At 42.1% G+C, this 22,586-nt stretch overlaps 1 protein-coding gene across 1 annotated transcript; it reads left to right on the forward strand.

Moving 5' to 3' along the window:
- The first annotated feature begins 2,049 nt into the window (after positions 1-2,049).
- MUTE (basic helix-loop-helix (bHLH) DNA-binding superfamily protein) lies at positions 2,050-3,071 on the forward strand. The gene is made up of 2 exons (XM_087539633.1): positions 2,050-2,638; positions 2,761-3,071. The coding sequence occupies exons 1-2, from the start codon at positions 2,093-2,095 to the stop codon at positions 2,863-2,865; spliced, it is 651 nt and encodes a 216-aa protein (XP_087395759.1). The 5' UTR covers positions 2,050-2,092; the 3' UTR covers positions 2,866-3,071.
- Positions 3,072-22,586: the final 19,515 nt, after the last annotated feature.

The raw sequence follows: 22,586 nt of genomic DNA on the forward strand, positions 1-22,586 counted from the left end.
ATACAGGTGGGACCCACTAGTCTATGCGAGCATTGTTCATGTCATTTTTTTCCTTTATATTGACATGTGGGACCCACTGGACATGGAGATGTATACTATGCGTATCAGTTTGTGCCTCCACTGCAAGCAGGCCCCATGTTACGCTAGCACGCCATGTGTGCAGTCCAACCAAAATATGTCATGTCAGTGAACTTTATGTCTACGAATAGAATTAGCATCATATTTGCATGCACGTGCTAAGTTTGATATCACTTATCTGTATTTCGCAACTGCAGGCAGTAAAGTGGACACGCAATTTCAAACACCAACGATGCAATTACCTCTTATTTCTTCTTTTCTGATTTATAGGGCTTATTTTAAAATTTTAGTTTTTTCATTTTATAAGGCTCAATTTGGTTGTTCCTCATCACATATTTAGATTTTAAGGTGCATTAAATCATTGCATGCAAGTATTAAGACCTCTTCCAAATTCCAATGAACAAGTACTTAGATGAGGTGATAAGCGCATTAAATACTTTAACAACTATAGCCCCCAATGCATAGGTGGTTAACTTGTTGTTGCTAAGCTTCCTTCATTTAATGTCTTAGCTACTAAACTCTTTCATGCATTGGTGAGCTTGCTCCATTTAAATGTTTTGCCTAGGTTCACGCGCTTGGCATTGGTTCTTCCCGGGGTTACCAAATCAATCTCTGTTCTCTTAATTGTCTTGCCACATCAGATTTTTCGCCTACATGGCATGCTTAGCACCTGTACAAGGTGGAGCATTGGGAGGGGCCTAAGGGCATCTCCAACAGTTGTAAGATCGGTTTTGGTAAATTTGCCACCTAGAACATATATAGTGATGATGTGGCATGTATTAAATGTGAAGAGAGAGCAAAGTTGTATGTAGATTAACCAACAACCTTTGCACAAGCTCCAAGATGAAATAGAGAGCAATCACATGTATTTTCTCATCATCTATTGGATAGTTTACATACAACCCATTGGAGTAGTTGTATATTAGCTTGTTGATTGATGACATGGACATTTAACAGCAAGACTAACATACAATCTGTTGGAGATACCCTAAGAGAAAATTGACCAATGCACGTACTTTATGCATGCATGCATTGCAATTAATGCATTGATAAACATAACCTTTTGAGAAAAACAAGAGCATTAATTGGGTGTTTTTACAAACTATAAAAGTTATTCCACCACTCACCATCTACCTTAGTTGGTGAGATTTTTGAATTGGGCCCTATAAACTGGAAATGAGGGAGTATGTTTGAGGTGAAAACTGAAGCAGGCTGCTGATCTTAATTTATCTACAGAAGGCCTCAACGGTCACATGGGCATGTTGACGTATAATGTGCTGTCTAATCTTTTTCATCAGTTCGGATTTTTGGATGAATTGGCTAAAGCATTCACTTTTATAAGGCGAACAACTGTGTTCACTGTATAATGAACTTTTTTTTCTTGCAAATTTAGGCCTTCTTTGGTTTGGAGGAATTTCATAGGAATTCTAGAGGATAGGATTCTTATAGGATTTTTTTCTTTAGAGCCCTTTGGTTCATAGGAATGGATTCCTATTCCTACATAGGACTGGTTCCTATCCTCCACATTTCATAGGAAAATAAAAATGAGCCTAGACTCAATGGAAAAATTCCTTTGATGTCAACCAAATGACATCTCGTTTCCTAATCCTACTCATAGGATTTGAGATACATGTCATCTTATTTCCTATAAAATTCCTATTGCTACGATAATTGTATTCTATGAACCAAAAGAGGCCTTACTGTATGATGAACTGAATCTGGAAGAAACCCCACTGCACGCTCCACGACGCCAGATCCGTCCGTGGCGCCCCTGTCACGGGCACTGGCAGCGCCGCGCCCAATGCGCCCAACAATAAATGAAGCAGGCGCGCGCTCACACGTACGACGCGGCCGCTTCACTCCCATGCACGCACCAACGCGCGCACGCCTAAATATCCGCGTCCCGGCGCGGCCGCCTCCGCGCACCTATATATTCCCACGGCGAGGTGCATGCGGTGGTAGTCAACCAGATCCAGCAGCGTCGAGCAGCTGAGGGAAGAAGAAGAAGAAGAAGATGTCGCACATCGCGGTGGAGCGGAACCGGCGGCGGCAGATGAACGACCACCTCAAGGTGCTGCGTGCCCTGACGCCGGCCTTCTACATCAAGCGCTGCGATCAGGCGTCCATCATCGGCGGCGCCATCGAGTTCATCCGGGAGCTGCACACCGTGCTGGACGCGCTGGAGGCCAAGAAGAAGCGCCGCCTCTGCAGCCCCACCCCGAGCCCGCGCTCCCTCCTCACCTGCTCCACGCCCACCAGCGCCGGGGGCTCCGCCTCCGACGTCTCCCCCAACAGCAACGGCAGCAGCGGCGGCAGCTGCATTGTGGTGCCCGGCATCGGCGGCGCCGCCGTCAAAGAGCTCGCTGCCTGCTGCAACTCCCCGGCCGCCGACGTCGAGGCCAGGATCTCCGGCGCCAACGTGCTGCTCCGCACGCTCTCCGGCCGCATCCCCGGCCAGGCCGCCAGGATCGTCGCGCTGCTCGAGAGCCTCCACCTCGAGGTGCTCCACGTCAACATCAGCACCATGGACGACACCGTCCTCCACTCCTTCGTCCTCAAGGTAGTACGCAGTTACTAACTCCATTACCGGATTAAATGTGCTGCGTGCGCGGAATATTCCGTGAACGCATTCGATCAGCTGCCTTCATCAGTCAGTGAATTAATTGCACTGTTGCATTGCAGATTGGGCTCGAGTGCCAGCTCAGCGTGGAGGATGTCGCCTTCGAGGTCCAGCAGACCTTCTGCTACCACCAGCAGGAGCTCGACTACTCATCCATGGCGATATAATATATTATAGTCGCTCCTTCGTGTGCAAATTATATAATAATTATATTAAGATACATCCATATGCAACTTCAACATGCTCTCCATGCATGTCTAGATCCCCCAATTTGCATATTACTTTTCTCTCGAAAGTAATATATATAGTGTTTCCATTTTGCAAAGTAAAATTGAGGTCCATGTAACTCGTGTGATATTGTTTCAAAATGTAAGTCGTGTATGCAAATTATTTTGATGACATCTTCTCGGACTTATACCTAGTATTTGCAATTTTCTAGTAGAGCATTTCCTTTGTTTCTCGGGAAACATGTAGACGTAACAAATGCATCGTTGTTTTCCTTACACACCTCCCCTAGCTAGCAAAACATACACCAACACCAAAGTCTTCAGCAACATACACCAAAGAACAACGGAACAAAAGTGCAAAACATACACCAAAGTCTTCAGCAAGCCCCTACACAAACATCTTGTGATGTGACGGTCTTTTTCATTCAGAAGATTCCAAAATGTATGAATAGAAAGGATGCAAAAACAATATGTATTGTTGTTTGAAATCCTACATGAATGCAGAATTTGAAACATAAACATATGTTATAGAGCTTGCTTAAAGGATCTTTTCCATGAGGTTGGACTCGACAAAGATAATATTGAATTTTTCGAATGTTGCCCTGTTTGAAGAAGATGAAGAAGTATACACTAGTAGGGAATAGCTAGCCTATCTGAGAGCAACTCTAGCAGACCCCGCATCCTTCCAGCCCGCAAAACGTTTATGCAGGTCGCGGAAAAACACCTTTCCGGGCCGGCGCGGACAGCCGCGTATGCAGGCCCCGCATAATGGACCCGTAAAAACGGATATTCCCGCAATATGCTTTTTTACGGGTTGAGGTTGCGGCATCTGATCGGGCGCAGCTCCTCCCGGCCCGCAAAATTTAAATTTGCAACTTAATTTGATCTTGCATATTGCATTGTTTTTCCTATTTAGCAACATTGGATACAAAAGATATCACCAAATCTTTGCTAGAATGGCAAGATCAAAGAAAACAAGAACTACAAGTATGCATTTTAGAAGATTTCCAAGTTCCATAACTGCTCCCACTAGTTGGACTAATATCTTCTCCATGCATTCGTTGTTGATCTGTGGATTCTTGATTTTGCGTTCTTCTTTCTTCATCTTTGGTTCAGAAGAAGTAGATGTTGCTTCCCCTTTAGTTGCACATGCAACCGCATCATTGCCTTTGATTGTACTAAGGAGTGCACTAACATTTATTAAGTGTCTTTCTATCAACAAATCAATGTATTGGCCTTCCCAAAACCAAAATGAGCATCCATCGTCCTACACAAAAGAATGAGCAAGCGCGAAGTGAGCTACCGCAATTGAACTAGAGAATGAACTATGAAACGAGCTACCGCAATTGAACTAGAGAATGAACTATGAAACGAGCTACCGCAATTGAACTAGAGAATGAACTATGAAACGAGCTACCGCAAGTGCACGTACCCCGTCGTTTTCGCATTTGAAGAACACCCATCCGGGGTGCTTCGGCGTGCTCTAAGTGAGCCGCAACACTTTCCTCGTGCAGTCGTCGCACTCTATGAGCGGCATCGGCAAGCCACAAAGGCGCTACGCGAGCGCCGAGCCCGGTGGACAGCCGGACGAGTCCATGCCCGCAAACCTTTGGCGGCGGCGGGCGGACGAACCCGTACCTGCATGCGACGATGCGCCCTTGCCTGGGCTGCAGTAGAGGCTCCCCGACCACTCCATCGCTTGAGGCCGCAACCGGCGGCCGGAAAAGGCCAAATCCGGCGGTCCGGGATGAAGTGCCGCAGATCTGCAAATCCGACGGCCCGCCGACGCAAGGGGGAGGAAGGGGAGGCCTCGTGCGCGTGGCGGCCTTCCGGCGTGCTCCTGCCGGCTGCGTTCGCCTGAATCTTGGGCGGCGGCCGGCGGCGGCGCGAGGGGGGAGAGGAGAGGTGGTTGGTGGGAGAAAGCGCGGGATGAAATGTCCTCCCACCAACCGCTTCCGCTTATATGCAGAGCACCGCAGCGGCGGGAGCGAAGCCCGTGTTTTTCCGGGTTGGGGTCAGGATTTTGCCGCGCCCCCTAAAACTTTTTGCGGACCGGGACGGGATGCGGGGTCTGATCGGGCTGGTTTTTTCACGCTCACCCGCATTTTGGCGATTATTTTACGGGTCGGGGCGGGATGCGGGGTCTGCTAGAGTTGCTGCAGTCACCAAAAGGCACTATGGCTAATTGTTTCCAACGATGGTCCTGGAAAATAGGGTCTCCCTAGAGCAGTTTTTTTAGTGCGTTGTACATGCATCCATTCAAGGTATTTATTTGAAAATATGACCACCTGGGATACGATACATTCCGCCCTTGCTATGGCTAGCTCGTCAGCTGCCCACCTCGGATAGGCTTATTCCATGGTGTGTTTTATCGCCGACTGCATTTAAATGTCTCTTTCAAGGCGAACTATGTGGTTATTCCAAAAAAAAAAGACAACATGGAGAATATAAATATATACATAGAAGAACAAAAAAGCAAAAGGTGAATAAAAGACAAAGGAGCAACAAAAAAATACAATATGTATGGTCATTTTAATTCTGGAGGAGGGTGAATAAACACAGAGAGCCACCAGTCAATTTTAAGTTGATGGACAATTTTGATGTCAAAAAAAGTTGATGGCCAATTTTAACTTAAACTATGGTTGAGTAAAACACACTACACATGCAAAACTATGAATTTAAAGAGCAAAAGCAAACTTGTATGGAAGTAAGGGATCAAGGGATGGAGATCGCAAACATAAAGGTTCATGCTGAGACCCGAGGTTTGGATAGTTGGTGCAATCCTACCCTTTGTTGATGAAGGTTTGTACACAAATCCCTAAGACACAAAATCTCAGCTAAAGATCAAAAAGGTCAAGGACACAAAGTCCCGAGGCACACAGAACATCTTGGCTCACCTTCGAACCATGAGGACATTTAGGAAACCTCACGTGCATTATTAGGGAAAACTTTATACACAGAATCTTAGTAGCAGCGTGGTTTAAAAACAAACGCTACTGCTAATTAGCAGTAGCGAGCTCCAGGAAACCGTGCTACTAACATCCCGATAGCAGTAGCGCTTTAGGTGAAACGAGCGCTACTACTATAATTTCCATGGCATTGCCTCCAGGCTAGATATAGTAGTAGCGCCCTTCTCCTGGACGCGCTATTGCTAAAGTACTCAGTAGCAGCGTTTTTCTTCAAAACTCGCTGCTGGTAAGTATCACCGCAACTAATTAAGTCTAGTCCCATACTGCTAAGCGAACAAGGTGTTTGCCACCTTAAATATGTTACTTCTCAAACTATCTCGAGCACTTGGTCTTCATTGAACTATATGTGTAGGATTTGTGGCTGCAATATGAACCTTCGCCTGTGCCTATACAGGTACGGTGAAGATTCATGTTGACTATTTAGATTCTACACAAAAAGATCAAAGATGACCAATGTATATTTTTGATGTTTTTACATGCTTAGACTTATAGCGTTTTTCCAGGACAAAGCGCTACTGATATTGGGATAAACAAAAGAAATAACTGCTTCCTTTAGCAGTAGCATTTTTTTCTAAAACGCACTATAGCTAAATTAGCTATAGCGCGTTTCCTTAAGAACGCTACTGCTAGTTTGACTTAACCACCCGCGGGGCTCAAAATTTTGCTAAGTCCTCCTTTCCCCCCTATTCCCCTACTCCTCTGTCGCCGCCACCCGAGCCCGAGCCTGCCCTCACCGCCGCCTCCCGAGGCCGCCCTCAACCTCACCGCCACTGCTCTCGACCTCACCGCCGCCGCCCGAGCCCGCCCAGGACCGCCGCCTCCCGATCCCGAGCCCGCCCTCGCCGCCCCTACCTCCGTCGCCGAGCACCTCCCCGCCACCGTCTCTCCCCTCTCTGTAAGCCCCCACCCTCCCCCACCCCCTCTCTCTCTGCTTAGTTAGTAGATGTTTTTTTAGTAGTAGTAGATGTTAATTTAGGGTTCATAGATAATGATTTTTAGTACTAGTAGATGTTAATTAGTAGTAGTGATGGTACTAGTTAACTAGGGCAGTATGGTTAATAGTAGATGTTTTTTACTATTGTATAATGTAGTTTTTTTTACTATTTTTAGTAAGTGTTTAAAATAATTACTAAGTAAATTAATAAACTAGTTGAACTAGTTTAGTTTTAGTTGAACTAGTTTAGTAAGTAAATTAATAAACTAGTTGAATTAATAGAACTAATGTATTTTTAGTAAGAAAATTAATATAACTAGTTGAACTAGTTTATTTATATTTATAGTAAGTTTATATTTAGTAAGAACTATTTGAATTAATAGAACCAGTTGAACATGTCACATTTGTTGTTATTTTTTAGTTTAAGCAATTATTCCCGCATCGATGTCGTTCGTTAGGGTTTTATTTATAGGGTTTTTGTTTTTGCAGAAATCAAGGAGCCCCTCCATCATCCCCGCCGTCGTCCCCATCACCGACCCCCTCCGACCTCGAGGTGAGACCAGCCAAATCTCCATGTCAATATGAGTCCTATAAGATATGATGTAGATAAAAACATGTATATCTTGTCTTGCTCAAATAGGATATGTGGTTGCCCAAGTGGCTAGTCATGTTCATGTTACACCTCCGAGTGGCCTATGTTTTGCCGGAGTGTTGATTAATTTCCGTTCCAGCAAATTTCAGGCGCTCGATATGTCCTGTTTTAGCAAAGGTCATGCCAGAATTTTTCGTGAATTTTGGCATGACTTGTGCTAGAATATGTAGGAAATATCGAGTGGCCTGGATTTTCTAGAAAAATAATTAAACGACATTTCAGGTTGACATTAAGTCTGCCGAGGCTCCATCATCGAAGGTCGAAAAATCAGCGAGGGAGTGTATCCACCATATATGAGAGAGGACGAAGAATCCCGACTGTTGTCGTGGGGGTCGTTTCTCCTTCTTTTCCTTGTGCTAGACCTTTGTTATGCACTAGGGAAAGAAGGAGTAACGACCATCACCGACGGTCGCAAATGTCAGTGAGGGAGAGTCTCCACCATATAGACTCGACAGACCGATAGTCAATCCGTGATGAATAATAATGATCTAATTTAATTTTTATAGTACATATATTTAATTGTACAAGTTTAATATTTGAATTATGAACATAGGAAATGTCGCACTCGGACGACGAAAGTCTCCCGGGAGAGTGCTCCTGGTGCCACGACGACTGGGGTTTCTGCGACAGGCCTCACCTGGACGAAGATGAGCGCTTTAGCATTAAGCTCGAGGAGGCCTTCGATTGTGATACGGTAAGCTACGACTCAAAGTGTTTTTCTCGTAATTAAGCTCGACTTGTACTACTTCAACGTGTAATTTTTGTCTTTTACAATTCGACTAGCTTATCCCATGCCACGCAAGACACTATGTCTTGGAGAGGATGGGTTTTAAAGATCATGAGAGGAATGAAACAAAGAAAATTAACCGAAGGACCCATCATGGTATCGATTTTGAGTTAAATCTATACAATTCTGAGAGCGTATCCCATTTTGGTTGCGCGGGTTGGGAAGCACTTTGCAAGATGTATGATTTTCAAGAGGGTATGTTTGTCACCATGGATCTTGGTGATCCTGACATCGACCAAGACAATTTGGACATTTGGGTCCTTGTTGATACACTTCCAATTCTACCGCTATGTGAGTTTCTCAAACATAGTTATTAACTAATTTATATTGTTCATTTCAAAAGAGTTGACAACTTATTTCCATTGACAACTTATTTTAATTGTTCAAGCAATGTGCGGAACATGGTAGATAGAACCAACTACACCGATGGCTCTGAGTTAACTTATCAGGAGAAAAATCATCTGGTCGCATTTTGTACTAATCTTGAGAATTACAATATCTATAACAAAACTCTTCCACATTATGGTCAATACATGCCACTAGTGCACGTGTTGAACTACGGTAACATTCATGGAGATGTCATGGTAAGATTTTTTACTACTACGACATCCGTGCATCCTTTGCACAAATTCTTTTAAAACTTAACTGCATTGCTAACTACGAAGTTATTACTATGTTTTTCAACAGAAAATCCCGGATGATTGTGTGCCTCATCTGATGTATCAGAAAGGTCGCCTTAATGTTTTGAACATACAGCCAGGTCGTCCTACGAATCTCACTTGTCCATATCGGATTTCTAAAAGAGATGGAGACATGAAAATCAAAAAATGGAAAAAATGTATGGACAGTCGTAAGGAGCTACTTGGAAGCAACACTGTGCGAAAGGCAAGAATTGGAGACAGGATAATCTCCATTCTCCATAATGGAGAGTCAGGGGCTATCTTGTTTTATGCTATTTTACCTAAGACAATATAGTAGGTCCTAAGAGAATGTAGTAGGTCCTATGAGGTACAATATTTATTATGTGGTACAATGTGTTAGAGTTGATGATGAGGAGTAGTTGTGATTATGACTAGTGACCAACTTGCTATGTGATGTCTCATTGATGAAAACGATGATCATGAGGAGGTGTTATATGACAATGATGTATTATGATGATAAGTTGTTAATGATATGATGATGATGATGACGATGATATTTATTATATCATTGGGTGAAAGAACCACGGATTAGTTTCAATTGGATGTCCATCCACTTGAAACTAGTCCACGATTCTTTCACCCAGTGATGTAATAACTCATTATGATGTAAAAACACTCTCTAAATTGCTGCTGTATGAAAATTTGTATAAAGGTGTATGAATAAAACATGAAATAAAAAGAAATAAAATATGAAATAATAGTAGTAGCGCGTGCAGGGAGAAGCGCTACTAGTAATTACCAGTAGCGCTGTTTGAAGAAAACGCTACTACTAAGTCGATATAGTAGTAGCGTGAGTTAACCCACGCTACTACTAACCTTTAGTTGTAGCGCGTACCAGTAGCGCACCATCCCGCGCTACTGATAGGCCTAAAACCCGCGCTGCTGCTAGGCTTTTCCCTAGTAGTGATGGGTTAGAACTTGACATTATGTATGCAAAAGTTCACAAACTTATTATAGTTCCTTCACACCTTGAAGACATTGAAGCATGCATATACAATTTACAGGGCACGCACCCTCCAAAATTAGCAATAAATTGGGTTGCTTGGTGATGAATCCCTTTCTTGTGCTCTGAAAGATGATCCTCTCTACTCTCAAGATCTCATAGGATGGATCTATAAGATAGAAGAGGATGAGAGGTTCAAAGCTTATAGGAATAAATCCCATGGGGGAGAACTCTGAAAATATGGCTTGAAACTTGGAGCATATGAGTTGTGTAGTGCTTGCAAAATGTGGGACCGGTGGGCACTCATATATAGGTAGACCCAGAAATTGGACCATTGCACATGAAATCACATAACTCGGATGTTCCGAAAATTTCTACTTGGAGGTTATGACTGGATCAATGGTGGCAACATTCAACCGGCTCAAAGGGTCGGACCATATCCCGTTCAGAGGTTCTGAACGAGTCTAGAGTTGTAGAAATAGATTTCGGAGGTCTAGAGAAAAAAAGGAGGCTCGGGACAAAAGGAGTGAATTGTCCACAAAGGCTGGGAGGTTCCGTATGGAAGCCATGCGGAGAGTCCAAATAAGAGTTAACAATTTTGGACTAAACATGGTTCCAACTGAGAGTCTCTGACCACACACCATTGGGTCCGAATTGTACTAGAACACATGGACGTTGCTTCTTTATGACATCGGAATGTCCGGATGCAAATCACTCGAAGTGACCAAAACAAACTTTAAATTCAAAGTTAGTTGGCTCAGAGATCGTACCAGCCAAAAGTCACTCAAAGATCCTGAACAAGAGCAATACTCTTACGTAGCAACCTGGATATACCCAACACCTCGCTTGGAGGGTTCTAGTTGCACAACGTGCAATTGAGTAACTCTCTAGATGATCTCGAATGCTCTGGGTGAAACCACTTATTTGTCTCGCATGTAAAAGATGCGAGATTTAGGATTTGTAAATACGGTGAATTTTGATAGGTTTTCGAATTTGATCTTTGAGTACTTAGCAAGAAAAACTTATCCTCATAAGGTCCAAGATCCCCTTTTGATACTATTGCACTACTAGGGAAAACCTTATACACAGAATCTTACCAGTAGCGCGTGTTAAAATGAGGCGCTACTGCTACTTAGCAGTAGCGCGTGGTCAGAAAGGGCGCTACTGCTATCCACTTAGTAGTAGCACGGCAGGAATAAAACGCGCTACTATTATAATTGCCACACCATTGCTGACATGCTAGGTATAGTAGTAGCGCCCTTCTACAAACCGCGCTACTGTTATCAAATTAGTAGTAGCGCGCTTTTAGGGTAGGACGCTAGTGCTAAGTTTGAACTTGTCCACGGGATGGGCCTAGCTTAGCAGTAGCGAGTTTGTGAGAAGCGCGCTACTGCTACGTATTTTAGCAGCAACGCGTTTTCTTTTCCCACGCTACTGCTAAAACTATTTTGATATAACCCCCTGCGCGGCTTCCCTCCTCTGCTTCCTCCCCCAATTCCCCACTCTCTCTTCTCGCCCTCGCCGCCTCCGCTAGAGCCCTTGCCCTCGCCCTCGCTGGAGCCCCTGCCCTCGCTCTCCACCGGAGTCTGCCCTCGACGCATGTGCCTCCTCCTCCCCGACCTCGACCTCGCCCTCGCCGCAGCCCCTACCCTCGCTCTCCGCCGTTGTCTTCCTCGTCCCCGCCTCGCCACCGTCTCCCCCGACCCCGCCTCGCCGTGCCTCGGTGCCGCCGTTTCCCCAGACCCCATCTCTCTCACCACCCTCCGTAAGCACTCTCCCCTCCCCTCTTCTCTGCCCTCTGCTCTCCCTCTCTCTCTCTCTCTGTTAGTATGAACCCTAGCTATTTAGTGCTAATTAGTATGAAGCTATTTTTAGTGCTAGTTAGTTAATTACAATTAGTATGAACTCTATTCAATTAGGTAGTATGAACCCTAGTTAAAAAAACCTAGGACAGATTAGTGGCTATTTCTTAGTGGTAGTTAGTATGAACCCTAGGTTTCAAACTATTGCTATTTTTTAGTTAAAGCAATTGTTGCTATTTAAAAAAACTTCTTGCATTTTTCTTCAAGGTCTATATTTTTCTTCCTGTTATATGCAAATTTGAAGTGGACATGTGATTTGGAGATGTCATATTTGGAATTTGGACATGTCATATTTGGACATGTGATGTTTTGGACATATGTTATATTTGGAAAATGATGATTATGTGCAGGGTAAATGATCCGAGCGGTTCTCGAGCGCCAGCCATAAATGGTTCAAAAGCAGACAAGAAGCAGAAGCTAGTTACTTGAGGTTCACGCTAAAGCTAGATAAATGGTTCATAACCGCCGCCTCATGTACTGCATAGTTCCGCTCTCACCCATATAGTGATAGCTCTTCTTGTCTATATCATTGTTTAGATGGATGACAATGTAGTTGCAAGTATTCGAGACATCTCATAACTTGTATCGCTATTTCGAGATGATGATGAGAGACATCATTTTGTGTTGGATGATGATTATGGTGATGACATGATCAATTTGATGAGACTATTGATATGTGTATGATATGATCAGATTTGTATGTGTATGATATGCTAGAGTCGACTATTGTATAAAACACTAAACAAAATTCAGCAACGCAAAATATGGAGCAGAAAAAAAATCAGAAATTAATAACAGTAGCGCGGGGTATGGCTTTAGTAGCAGCGAGGTCTTAGCAGTAGCCCCTTTTATACTAGGGCGCTATAGATATTAGCAGCAGCGCGTTTTTGCGATGACCGCTACTGCTATCCCTAGATAGCAGTAGTGCAGGTCAACACGCGCTACTGCTAAGCGTTAGCTGTAGCGCGGCTGCCCGCGCTACTGCTAGGCTTTTCCCTAGTAGTGTTGGCATACCTAGGCTCTTCCAAAGTAAGGTTGGCTTAAATGTTTGGTGAAAGAAAATCCATCAAGGATCACACATATGCAAAGACTTCACAGGGACTGGGTAACAAGAATGCCCGCCTCGAGTCTGATTTCTACAAGAACACATTACACATTTGAATATGTTGTGATATGCTCAGTAATATAGTAAAATGCGCAAACATGACTTCTAGAGATAGCTATGATATTTCAATATGAAGTATAGAGTGTGCAGAAGTTGACAACAAGTTATTGAACACATCGCAATTGTGTGCTTGCTTATACCTTATGATATATTGGAAACCTCGATACTGATATATTTTTAGACTGTAGTTTTAGAGCTCTCAACTAAGAAGTCGCATATATGTGCACCATGCTATTCATTACCATGTACAGAGCATGCACAAGTTGCCAATTAGTTATTGAACACATTGGATTTTCACATTTGCTTATATCTACTCTAAGAACCTCAGTGGGGATATTTGTTCTCCAACAAGATTTTATAGAGATCTTTATGGAGAGATGTAACATATGTATGTGAGTGTGGGCGCCCACACTCACACACAATTTAGCATTATAACTAATGGATGTGTCACAAAGAAAACCATCGAGGCATGCTTTTTTCTTGCATTTAGTTTGTTTTTACTAAATATATTTTTAGTGGATAAGTCTTCAGAAGGAAAACTTGCATGAATTATATATAAAATAACATTTTAACTTGGCATTGTGCAAGTGTATGTTCAATGATAGACATTAGAATTGTATAACATGATAAATTATATATTAATATTAACCATAATTGTATTTAGTTAACAATTATAAGTAATACTCCCTCCTTTCCGGTTTATAAGGCTCAATTCAAAAATCTCACCAACCAAGGTAGATGATGAGTGGTGGAATATTTTTTGTAGTTTGCAAAAGCACCCAATTAATGCTCTTGTTTTCCTCAAAAAATTATGTTTACTAATGCATTAATTGCAATGCATGCATGCATAAAGTGCATGCATTGGTCAGTTTTCTCTTAATGTTTGCATGCAATGATTTAATGCACCTAGAAGTTTGAACATGTGATGGGGAACAACCAAATTGAGCCTTATAAAATGGAAAAACTAAAATTTTAAGATAAATCCTATAAACCGGAAAGGAGGGAGTACTGTAGTAAATACAAAATAAGAATATAGTATTATAAAATTAATTGTAAATAAGTATATATGTTTAGTATAAACATTATATTCACACAGATGTGTTTTTAAAATTTGTGTACACCGGTCAGCGCTTGTTGAGGTAGTGATGACAACATTTTTAAGTTACTCCACTATAAACAAAGATTTTACAATGTGATCCTATGACCAGTGGTCAGGTTGAAGAGTCCATGCCTACGTGCAAGCGACTGGTAAGAAAAACCTAATCACTTTCTGAAGAGTGAGAGATACAAAAATATGTGACATTGTCGATGAACAAGCTATATTATGTGTTTTTTGAGATATCATCTGTTCCAGCAATGACCTTTGTGTCGGCCATTGAAACAAGAAGCTATCACACATCTTACTCTTTTCCAAATGTAATTTGCTAGAGGGCATTCAAAGAATAAATGATAAATTGGTTCATTTTTCCGTATAAAAGACGGGTTTCCTTGCAACTACCCCCCCCCCACATTCTAACACTGTGTTAATATGCTTTTAGTCAGCACTAACCAGAGAAATATTTTCGCATGCAAGGTTTTTTATCGTGTCAAACGAATACAAAAGGTACTCACCCAACACTCTACATAGCTTATACCTCTCAAACACATCTCTAATATTTGTTATGTTCATGCTACTTCTATACTATTATCACATATTTTTGGCATATTTTTATTACATTTTATTGGTTTACCCTATTAATCCAGTGCCATGTGTCTGTTGTTATTTTCTACATGTTTTTGGTCCTTAAACACACCTTTCCAAGAACAAAAAATAGGGGGAAATATGTCGTAAAGATTCAAGTTAGGATGGAGCGAGCAGACCTAGGAGCCAGTAGAGGGGGGCATGTGGGGTCCACATGGCTTGGCCACATGTTCGAGGGCCTGACTGTGTGGTGGGACCACATGGAGGCCCTAGGGAACCTATCGCCACCTCTCGGTCATGATGCCTTTATATTCTCCCTAAACGTCTAGAAAGATATATCAAGAATTTTTTTGTCGCCACCACCTCGCGTTCAGTGACAGTCCAATCTGGAGGCCTTTTCCACTTCTGGGCGGGAGGTGGAATTCGTCGCCGAAGCTATCTTCATCAACCTCACTGCTGCCACCATGTATGTTGTGAGTAGTCCTCCTTGGACTATGTGACCATAACAATAGCTAGATGGCAATCTCTCTCCCTTGCCCTTCCATACATGACTGTGATCCAACTGATGCAATTCTTGGTCCGTTTGTTGTAGTGTGATGAATTGTCACTTTATGATCAGATTATCTATGGATTTATTTTGTGGTCCTTTGGAGTTCTTTATTGCATGATTTATAGACATATATGCTCTCAGAGATGTTAATCTTTCATTAGCCATGATTAGATGAATGATCTCCAAGAGAGTGTTCCATATGTTTGTTCGGTTTAATAATGCAAGTAATCTATCTCAGTGAAAGAAATAGAAAATGGCTTGTATTGCTTATTGCCACTAAGGATTAAAAGGGTACTTGACTAGTTGTGTCAGTGATGAACTAGAGGTACGGTAAAGGGGATATACTATCTACATTAGGTCACTTTGATGGAATGCTCTCTTTTATGCATATTGGATTCAAGTGGAGTAGTTATAGATGCAGTTGGATAATGGTCTACAAATAGAAGGACGTTATGCCTATATGCAATCATGACATATGTTATCACATCATAAACACTGCAATTTAGTTGATACACAATTGTAATTTGTTCACCACACCTATGGTTTCTAGAGAGACACCACTATTGAAATTATGGATCCTGGTCCTTTATCTCGTAATAATAACGTCAATCACATTAGTATTTGTTATTTTACAAATTGAACATTAATTTCTTTTGCATATAATACTCACTTCCCAAAACACAATACATTAATCCTTGTAACTAGCAAAGTTAGTGAGACTGGCAATCTCACTACCAAAGTTGGGGAGCAAGAAGAAGTTCTCTAGTTGTATATAGGTATTGATCATTGTCTACTACAAGAACTACAGATTGATACGTTGGTTATCGGATGAGGAAGCTTGCTTCGTGCTACAAACCCTTGCACTTCAAGGCCTAACAGATATACATCTAGCATGAATCATATTAGATGGGGATATCAAGAGGCAAGAGCCCATAAAAGATTTCACACTATAATCCCTAGATGGAGATAACAACCATACATGTTTTCATCTCCAACAGAAAGTACAACTCTTCTACGTGCCTGCTTTACCTAAAATCCATTATCCATGCTTAACCTGAGAGCTCTCCCGAAAGTAAGACCGTCAATTCCATCCACAATTCCTTTCTAAACTCTAATACTATGGTTCATATAGAAATAGAAAAGAGCCAAAAAATGGTAAATTCATTCCCTTTGTGACACGTGTCCAAGAGCGCAATTTTTGAATTACTTATTCCAAATAAAATCCTATCAAGCCCATTTTTCATTGAATAACTTTCACAACCATTTTGAGAGGAGAGCAATGTTCATCATATCTAGGTCAAGGATGCCTATGCTACGAGACCATGTGGTACCTATTCTTATCCTTGTCATTACTCCATAAAAAAATTGTAAACATGTTAGGACTTCTTCTGGTTCCATTGGGATCCTATAAAAGTATATCATGTAGAGTGGAATGCTACTAGCCACCTGCAGACATCACACTTCATGAGAGGCAGAGGCTCTTCGTTGAGTTGTTGGGCGAGGGTCAAGCCCGGCATACCAATAGATCAGAATGAGCCGGTGGTCGAACGATGAACAAGATGTGAGCGGCAAGAGGGGGCAAGGCGGTGCAAAACTCTCTGAGTGCATGCACGTTTTGGTTTCCTACAAAATGTGATGACGCTGGGGCGTAGGTGCATTGAATCCGACGATGGCGGTGATGGGCGTAGATGCGTTGAATCCGGCCACGGCGACGAGCATCAACCGAATCATAGGGGGAAGTGAAGCAACGAGTGCTACGAGACGTATGGAGTGGTGTGTGGTGGACGGTGGAGGCAAGGGCAAGGAAGGTGAGTGGATGCAGTCGAGCGGGGGGGGGGCATAGCCCATAGGGGAGGGGAAATCCTAAGAAGTGGCGTCAGCCGAGAAAATATAAGCGGCCCTGACACAAGGAATGAAAACTTTAAGGGGATAAAACCGACACGGGATCAGCTAGGTCCAGTTTAACCCCTGAAAACCAAAATTTTGCTCCTTGAGGGACCAGCCAGAGATGCCCTAATATGGTTTATGCGTTCTGGATCGCCTTGGGACTAGCAGGTCTTGAGCAACATGCTTTCTAGTATATCTAGGCAAGTCTTATTGCAAGTCACATTGCACTGTCGAGTGTGTAAGAAGCTATTGAAAAGATGTTCTCTTCCAACCCGTGAGCACAAATCATTTAAATTCAAACACTACTTACGAGCACATAAAACAACATATTGATACCGCCTACTTCACCTAAATGGAGGGCTTCACCGACGAGATGGTGACTAAAATTTGAAAACTACCATGAACCCTAATCAAGCTTGACGTCCCCTCCCTAAACTAATTTGTAAACTATGCTAACCCCTTCATCCACAAAAAACCTACCCTAAACCCTAATCAAGTGAGCTTCGGCACAACATTCATCGCTTTCGAGGAAGAGAAAATGCGATTGAAATTCTCATGCACCACCAAATCCATTTTTCATTGTCACTTTCGAGGAAGAGAACCGAGCATAGCTCGAGTGGCTAGGCGAGTGGGTGTGCTTGCTTCTCACAAGTGTTCTAGTCCTTGACTCAACACTATGTGTCTCGGGTTCTTCTTCTATAAAAATAAACCACCAAGGACTAGTCGTAATACCCTGGTTTTGTTGATTCAAATATCTCTAGCAATGTACTCCCTCTAACCGCTAAAGAGTGGACGTCTGGGTTTTCTAACACAAATTAAGGATTTTTGCAAAAACAACCCTCCCACCACTCAATTAAGGTGCCACTGCTTCGATTCCTGCATATAATAAATGAGAAGGGAGAAGTAAAACACAACTTTATCAACAGAATTTGCTCCCACCACAGTACTTCCCGCCAGCTACAACTAGTACTACTCCAGATTACAGAAATGTGGCGCCAAATTAGAAAAATGAGAGGCGCTAGATTACATATTTAGTAGATGAAGCGACTGCACCCAGCTATAAATTGGCACACTTGCACCAAGTAAAAAAACACACACACACACACACACACACAGAGAGAGATAGAGAATGGCCATTGACTTGAACATAGCACCAGGAGAGGGAGAAGATGAACATGAGCCTCCCTTGCATGAAGAAGTGCTCCAGGTTGGCCATCACTTCGATCTGAACATGAACCCAGGTACATCTTGTTCATCTTTTCATTTGTTCCCCTTGATCATGTGCACATGCTGATGATTCTTGATAACCCACAAGTATAGGGGATTGCAACAGTTTTCGAGGGTAGAGTATTCAACACAAATTTATAGATTCGACACAAGGGGAGCCAAAGAATATTTGAAGGTATTAGCAGCTGAGTTGTCAATTCAACCACACCTGGAGATTAATTATCTACAACAAAGTGATCAGTAGCAAAGTAGTTTGATAGTTTTGATAGTAGTGAGAACAACAATAGTAATAGTAACAGTGATAGTGCTAATTTTGTAGCTAGTGTAACAGTGATGATAGCAGTAGTAACTTAGCAAAAACAATATGGAAAATTTCGTAGGCATTGGATCGGTGACTTGTTGGATGATATTCATCATGAGACAGTTATAACCTAGGGCGATACGGCACTAGCTCCAGTTCACGATATAATGTAGGCATGTATTCCGTAAATAGTCATATGTGCTTTATTAAAAGAACTTGCATGACATCTTTTGTCCTACCCTCCTGTGGCAGCGGGGTCCATATTGGAAACTAAGGGATATTAAGGCCTCCTTTTAATAGATAACCGGAACAAAGCGTTAACACGTAGTGAATACATGAACTCCTCATACTATGGTCATCACCGGGAGTGGGCCCGGTTGTTGTCACTCCGGGGTTGCCGGATCATAACACGTAGTAGGTGACTATAAGTTGAAAGATCGGATCTAGAACATGGATATAATGATGAATTCATAAATGGTTCAGATCTGAAATCATGGCACCTGGGCCCAAAGTGTCAAGCATTAAGCATAGCAAAGTCATAGCAACATCAATGTAAGAACATAGTGGATACTAGGGATCAGGCCCTAACAAAACTAACTCGATTACATGATGAATCTCATCAAACTCCTCACCGACCAGCAAGCCTACAAAGGAATTACTCACTCCCTGTGGGGAGCATCATGGAATTGGCGATGGAGAAGGGTGAGAAGCGGCCAGCTAGAGAGCAACAACAATCATAACCATGCATTATGCGTAAGTAACATAGGACACTAGCGTGAGTAGGATATGAACACCATGAACATAAACATTATAGAGGCTATGTTGGTTTTGATTCAACTACATGCATGAACATGTACCAAGTCAAGCCACTTGAACATTCAGAGGAGGATACCATACCATGCATAAATCATTGTTAACTCACAGCTACTTATGCATGGCATGAGAAACTATAATCTCTAATTATCAGTGCAAACATGTTTAATCATAACGGGCTGAATCATGGACGCTAGGTTAAACATATTTACACAGACAAGACAAGTCAAGTTCATACCAGTTTCTCTTTGCCACGACCAGTTCATCAAATGTCGTCATTATTGCCTTTCACTTGCACAACCGAACGATATGAAAATAATAATAGTGCAAGCGTGCCATGGACTAAGCTAGAATCTGCAAACATTTTATTCAACAGGAGAAGATAAGGTAAAATGGGCTCTTTATTAGTTCAACAATTATTCATATGAGAGCCACTCAACATTTTCATCGTGGTCTTCTCCTTGGTACAACTCGAATAAAAGAAAAGAATTTTACAGAAACACACTGAAATATTTTTGGAGTTTTTGGTTTTCTTCAACAAGCAAATAAAAGGGAAAAGCAAAAATGAGAAAAACTATTTACACGGGAAAGCTCCCAACAAGCAAAAGAAGAACAAGGAAATATTTTTGGATTTTCTTTTTAGTACTACTACTAAGAATGCATAGAAAGTAAATTAACTACAAATAATTTTTTTGGTTTTTCTAAAGTTTTTCAAACACACAAGAAGAAAGCAAGAAAATAAATCTATGCATGGATGATACAATGAAAAAGTGTGAACACCGACAAATGGAATAAATAGACATGAATGTAAAGTCAGTGGAAACACGTACTCCCCCTAGCTTAGGATTTTGGCCTAACTTGGTAGTCGATCAGTAACCTGGAGGGTAGTAGGGGTCCTGAGGAGTAGGCATCCACTCATCCCAGTGATGGGGTGCCTGTTGTGCCGCTTCCACAGCAGCCTGAGCGTTTCGGTAGGCAATGATCTGTGCAGGCATAATCCTATATCCGCCCCTGGCAGAAGAATCAAACAAAGCAGGAGCAGGCAATGGAATAACATCACGAGTCTTCACACTAAAAACCAGGTTATATGGAATAGGGATGTGAGGAGATTCACAATAAAATGGTGGTGATCCATGGCTGCACGGTCTAGGTAAACTTTGGTCAGAGGGAAATCATGAGGGTGTATCTCAACCTCGAAGTGAGCCGCCAAACGAATAGCATAAATTCCAACATGTATTTCACCCTGTGATTTATTAAGATGGAGGTGACGAGACATAATAGCTCCCAAGGTAGGTGTTGTCGCCCTCTAGTGCTCGACATAAAATAGCAAAGTCTGGTGCACTGAGCGCACCTACTTTCTTTCTAGCAAGCAAGCACTTAGCAACAAATAAAGCAAAATAATGTACGGCAAGAAAGTGTATGTTAGCAGCCATAGTGGCTGACACTCCTCTCTCATCACCCACTGTCAGAGTGCGATAAAACTCCTCAAACCCAGCCGTCCTAGGCTCAGCCAAGCTCCCATCAGACGGGATCATGCATATGTCACAAAACATAGTAAGTGGTATCTGATGGTTTTCAGCATATAAATTAAAGCTCACTTCAGGAGGATTATTTCTAGGCAAGAAAGTAAAGCTCTGAACAAAGTTGTTTGTGAGGATTTGGTGCTGGTCACACTCATCTGCGATGATATCGGTGAGGCCGGCATTAGCAATATATTGCATGAACTCGCCTCTTGCAGGAACAGGGTGTGCGGCCATTCGCAGGCCGTACTTCTGCCAACCTCCGAGGGTGGAGATCATTGTCAGAAGACTCCCCAATAACACCCTTGGAGTTCTTCTTAGAGCCAAACTTCCCGAAGATATTCATGTTCGCGTATAATTTTTTGAAAATAAAATATTTTGAGTGACAAAAATTTGTCAACAAAACTTTGTAAGATTGATAGCAACTACTCATAGGGATACATAGAAGCCAGAGGAAGCATTCAAACTACTTAGAACACTAAGAATTCAACATGCAAGCACATCTACAGCAGCACCAAGAGTAGCTAATCATTCAAAGTATAAGCCACTAAAACAAAAACTAATTGGACAAATGGTGGAGTCACATACCAAGAACAATCCCCCGAAATAGTTTCGGAAACGAAGCTTCGAGCAAAGAGATCAAAATCTGCGGGTTTGAGCTCAAGAACACGGGAGAGAGAGCAATGGGGATTTTTTTTCTGGAGGTAAGTGATGATGTGGTATGAAGATGTAAGTGAGGGGGCCCATGTGGGTACCACAACCCACCAGGGCGCGCCCAGTGGTGCTGGCGCGCCCAGGTGGGTTGTGCCCACCTGGTGCACCTCCCTATGATGTTATTTGCACAAAAAATTCTCAAATATTCAGAAAAAATCGTATTAAATTTTCAGGGCATTCTGAGAACTTTTATTTTTGGGTCATTTTTATTGTATGGAAAATTCAGAAAACAGACAAAACATGGTATTTTATTTTATTTAACTAATAAAAATAGATAATAAAAAGTAGGGACAGAAAGTAGTGCTTACTAAATTCATCAACTTCATACCGTTCAAAAATGATCCATTAATAAGGTTGATCAAGTCTTATTAACAACCACTTTCGATTAGCATGAAACCGAAGAACTTTCGTAAATCACTAAGTTACCTCAATGGGGATATGCATTTCCCCAACAATAAGCGTTTCATATTTCTTTTTGACAGTAGGTAGAGGTATTTGAAAACTTCCAATAGTGATTGTCGGAGATTTTTCAATAACATTAATACCATTCACTTGGAAGTGTTTCTTCGGAAAGTGCACCGTATGCTCATTAGCATTAATATGAAAGTGACATTGATTTTATTGCAATCAATAACTGCCCCTGCAGTATTCAAGAAGAGTCTACCAAGGATAATCGACATGTTGTCCTCCTCGGGCATCTCAAGTATAACAAAGTCAGTCAAAATAGTAACATTAGCAACAACAATGGGCACATCCTCACAGATACCGATAGGTATGGCAGTTGATTTGTCAGCCATTTGCAAACATATTTCAGTAGGTGTGAGTTTATTCAAGTCATGTCTTTTATATAAAGAGAAAGGCATAACACTAACACCAGCTCCTAAATCACACAAAGCAGTTTTCACATAATTCTTTTTGATAGAGCAAGGTATAGTTGGTATTCCCGGATCTCCAA

Source organism: Triticum urartu, chromosome 2A, assembly GCF_056163025.1.
Source record: "Triticum urartu cultivar PI428250 chromosome 2A, HENAU_Tu73, whole genome shotgun sequence".
NCBI lineage: Eukaryota > Viridiplantae > Streptophyta > Magnoliopsida > Poales > Poaceae > Triticum > Triticum urartu.

Excerpts from the sequence above, each read along its gene's own strand:
- MUTE (XM_087539633.1), top strand. The coding sequence starts at position 2,093 with ATGTCGCACATCGCGGTGGAGCGGAACCGGCGGCGGCAGATGAACGAC. Across the intron at positions 2,639-2,760 it reads TCCACTCCTTCGTCCTCAAG|ATTGGGCTCGAGTGCCAGCT; the intron begins GTAGTACGCAGT and ends GTTGCATTGCAG.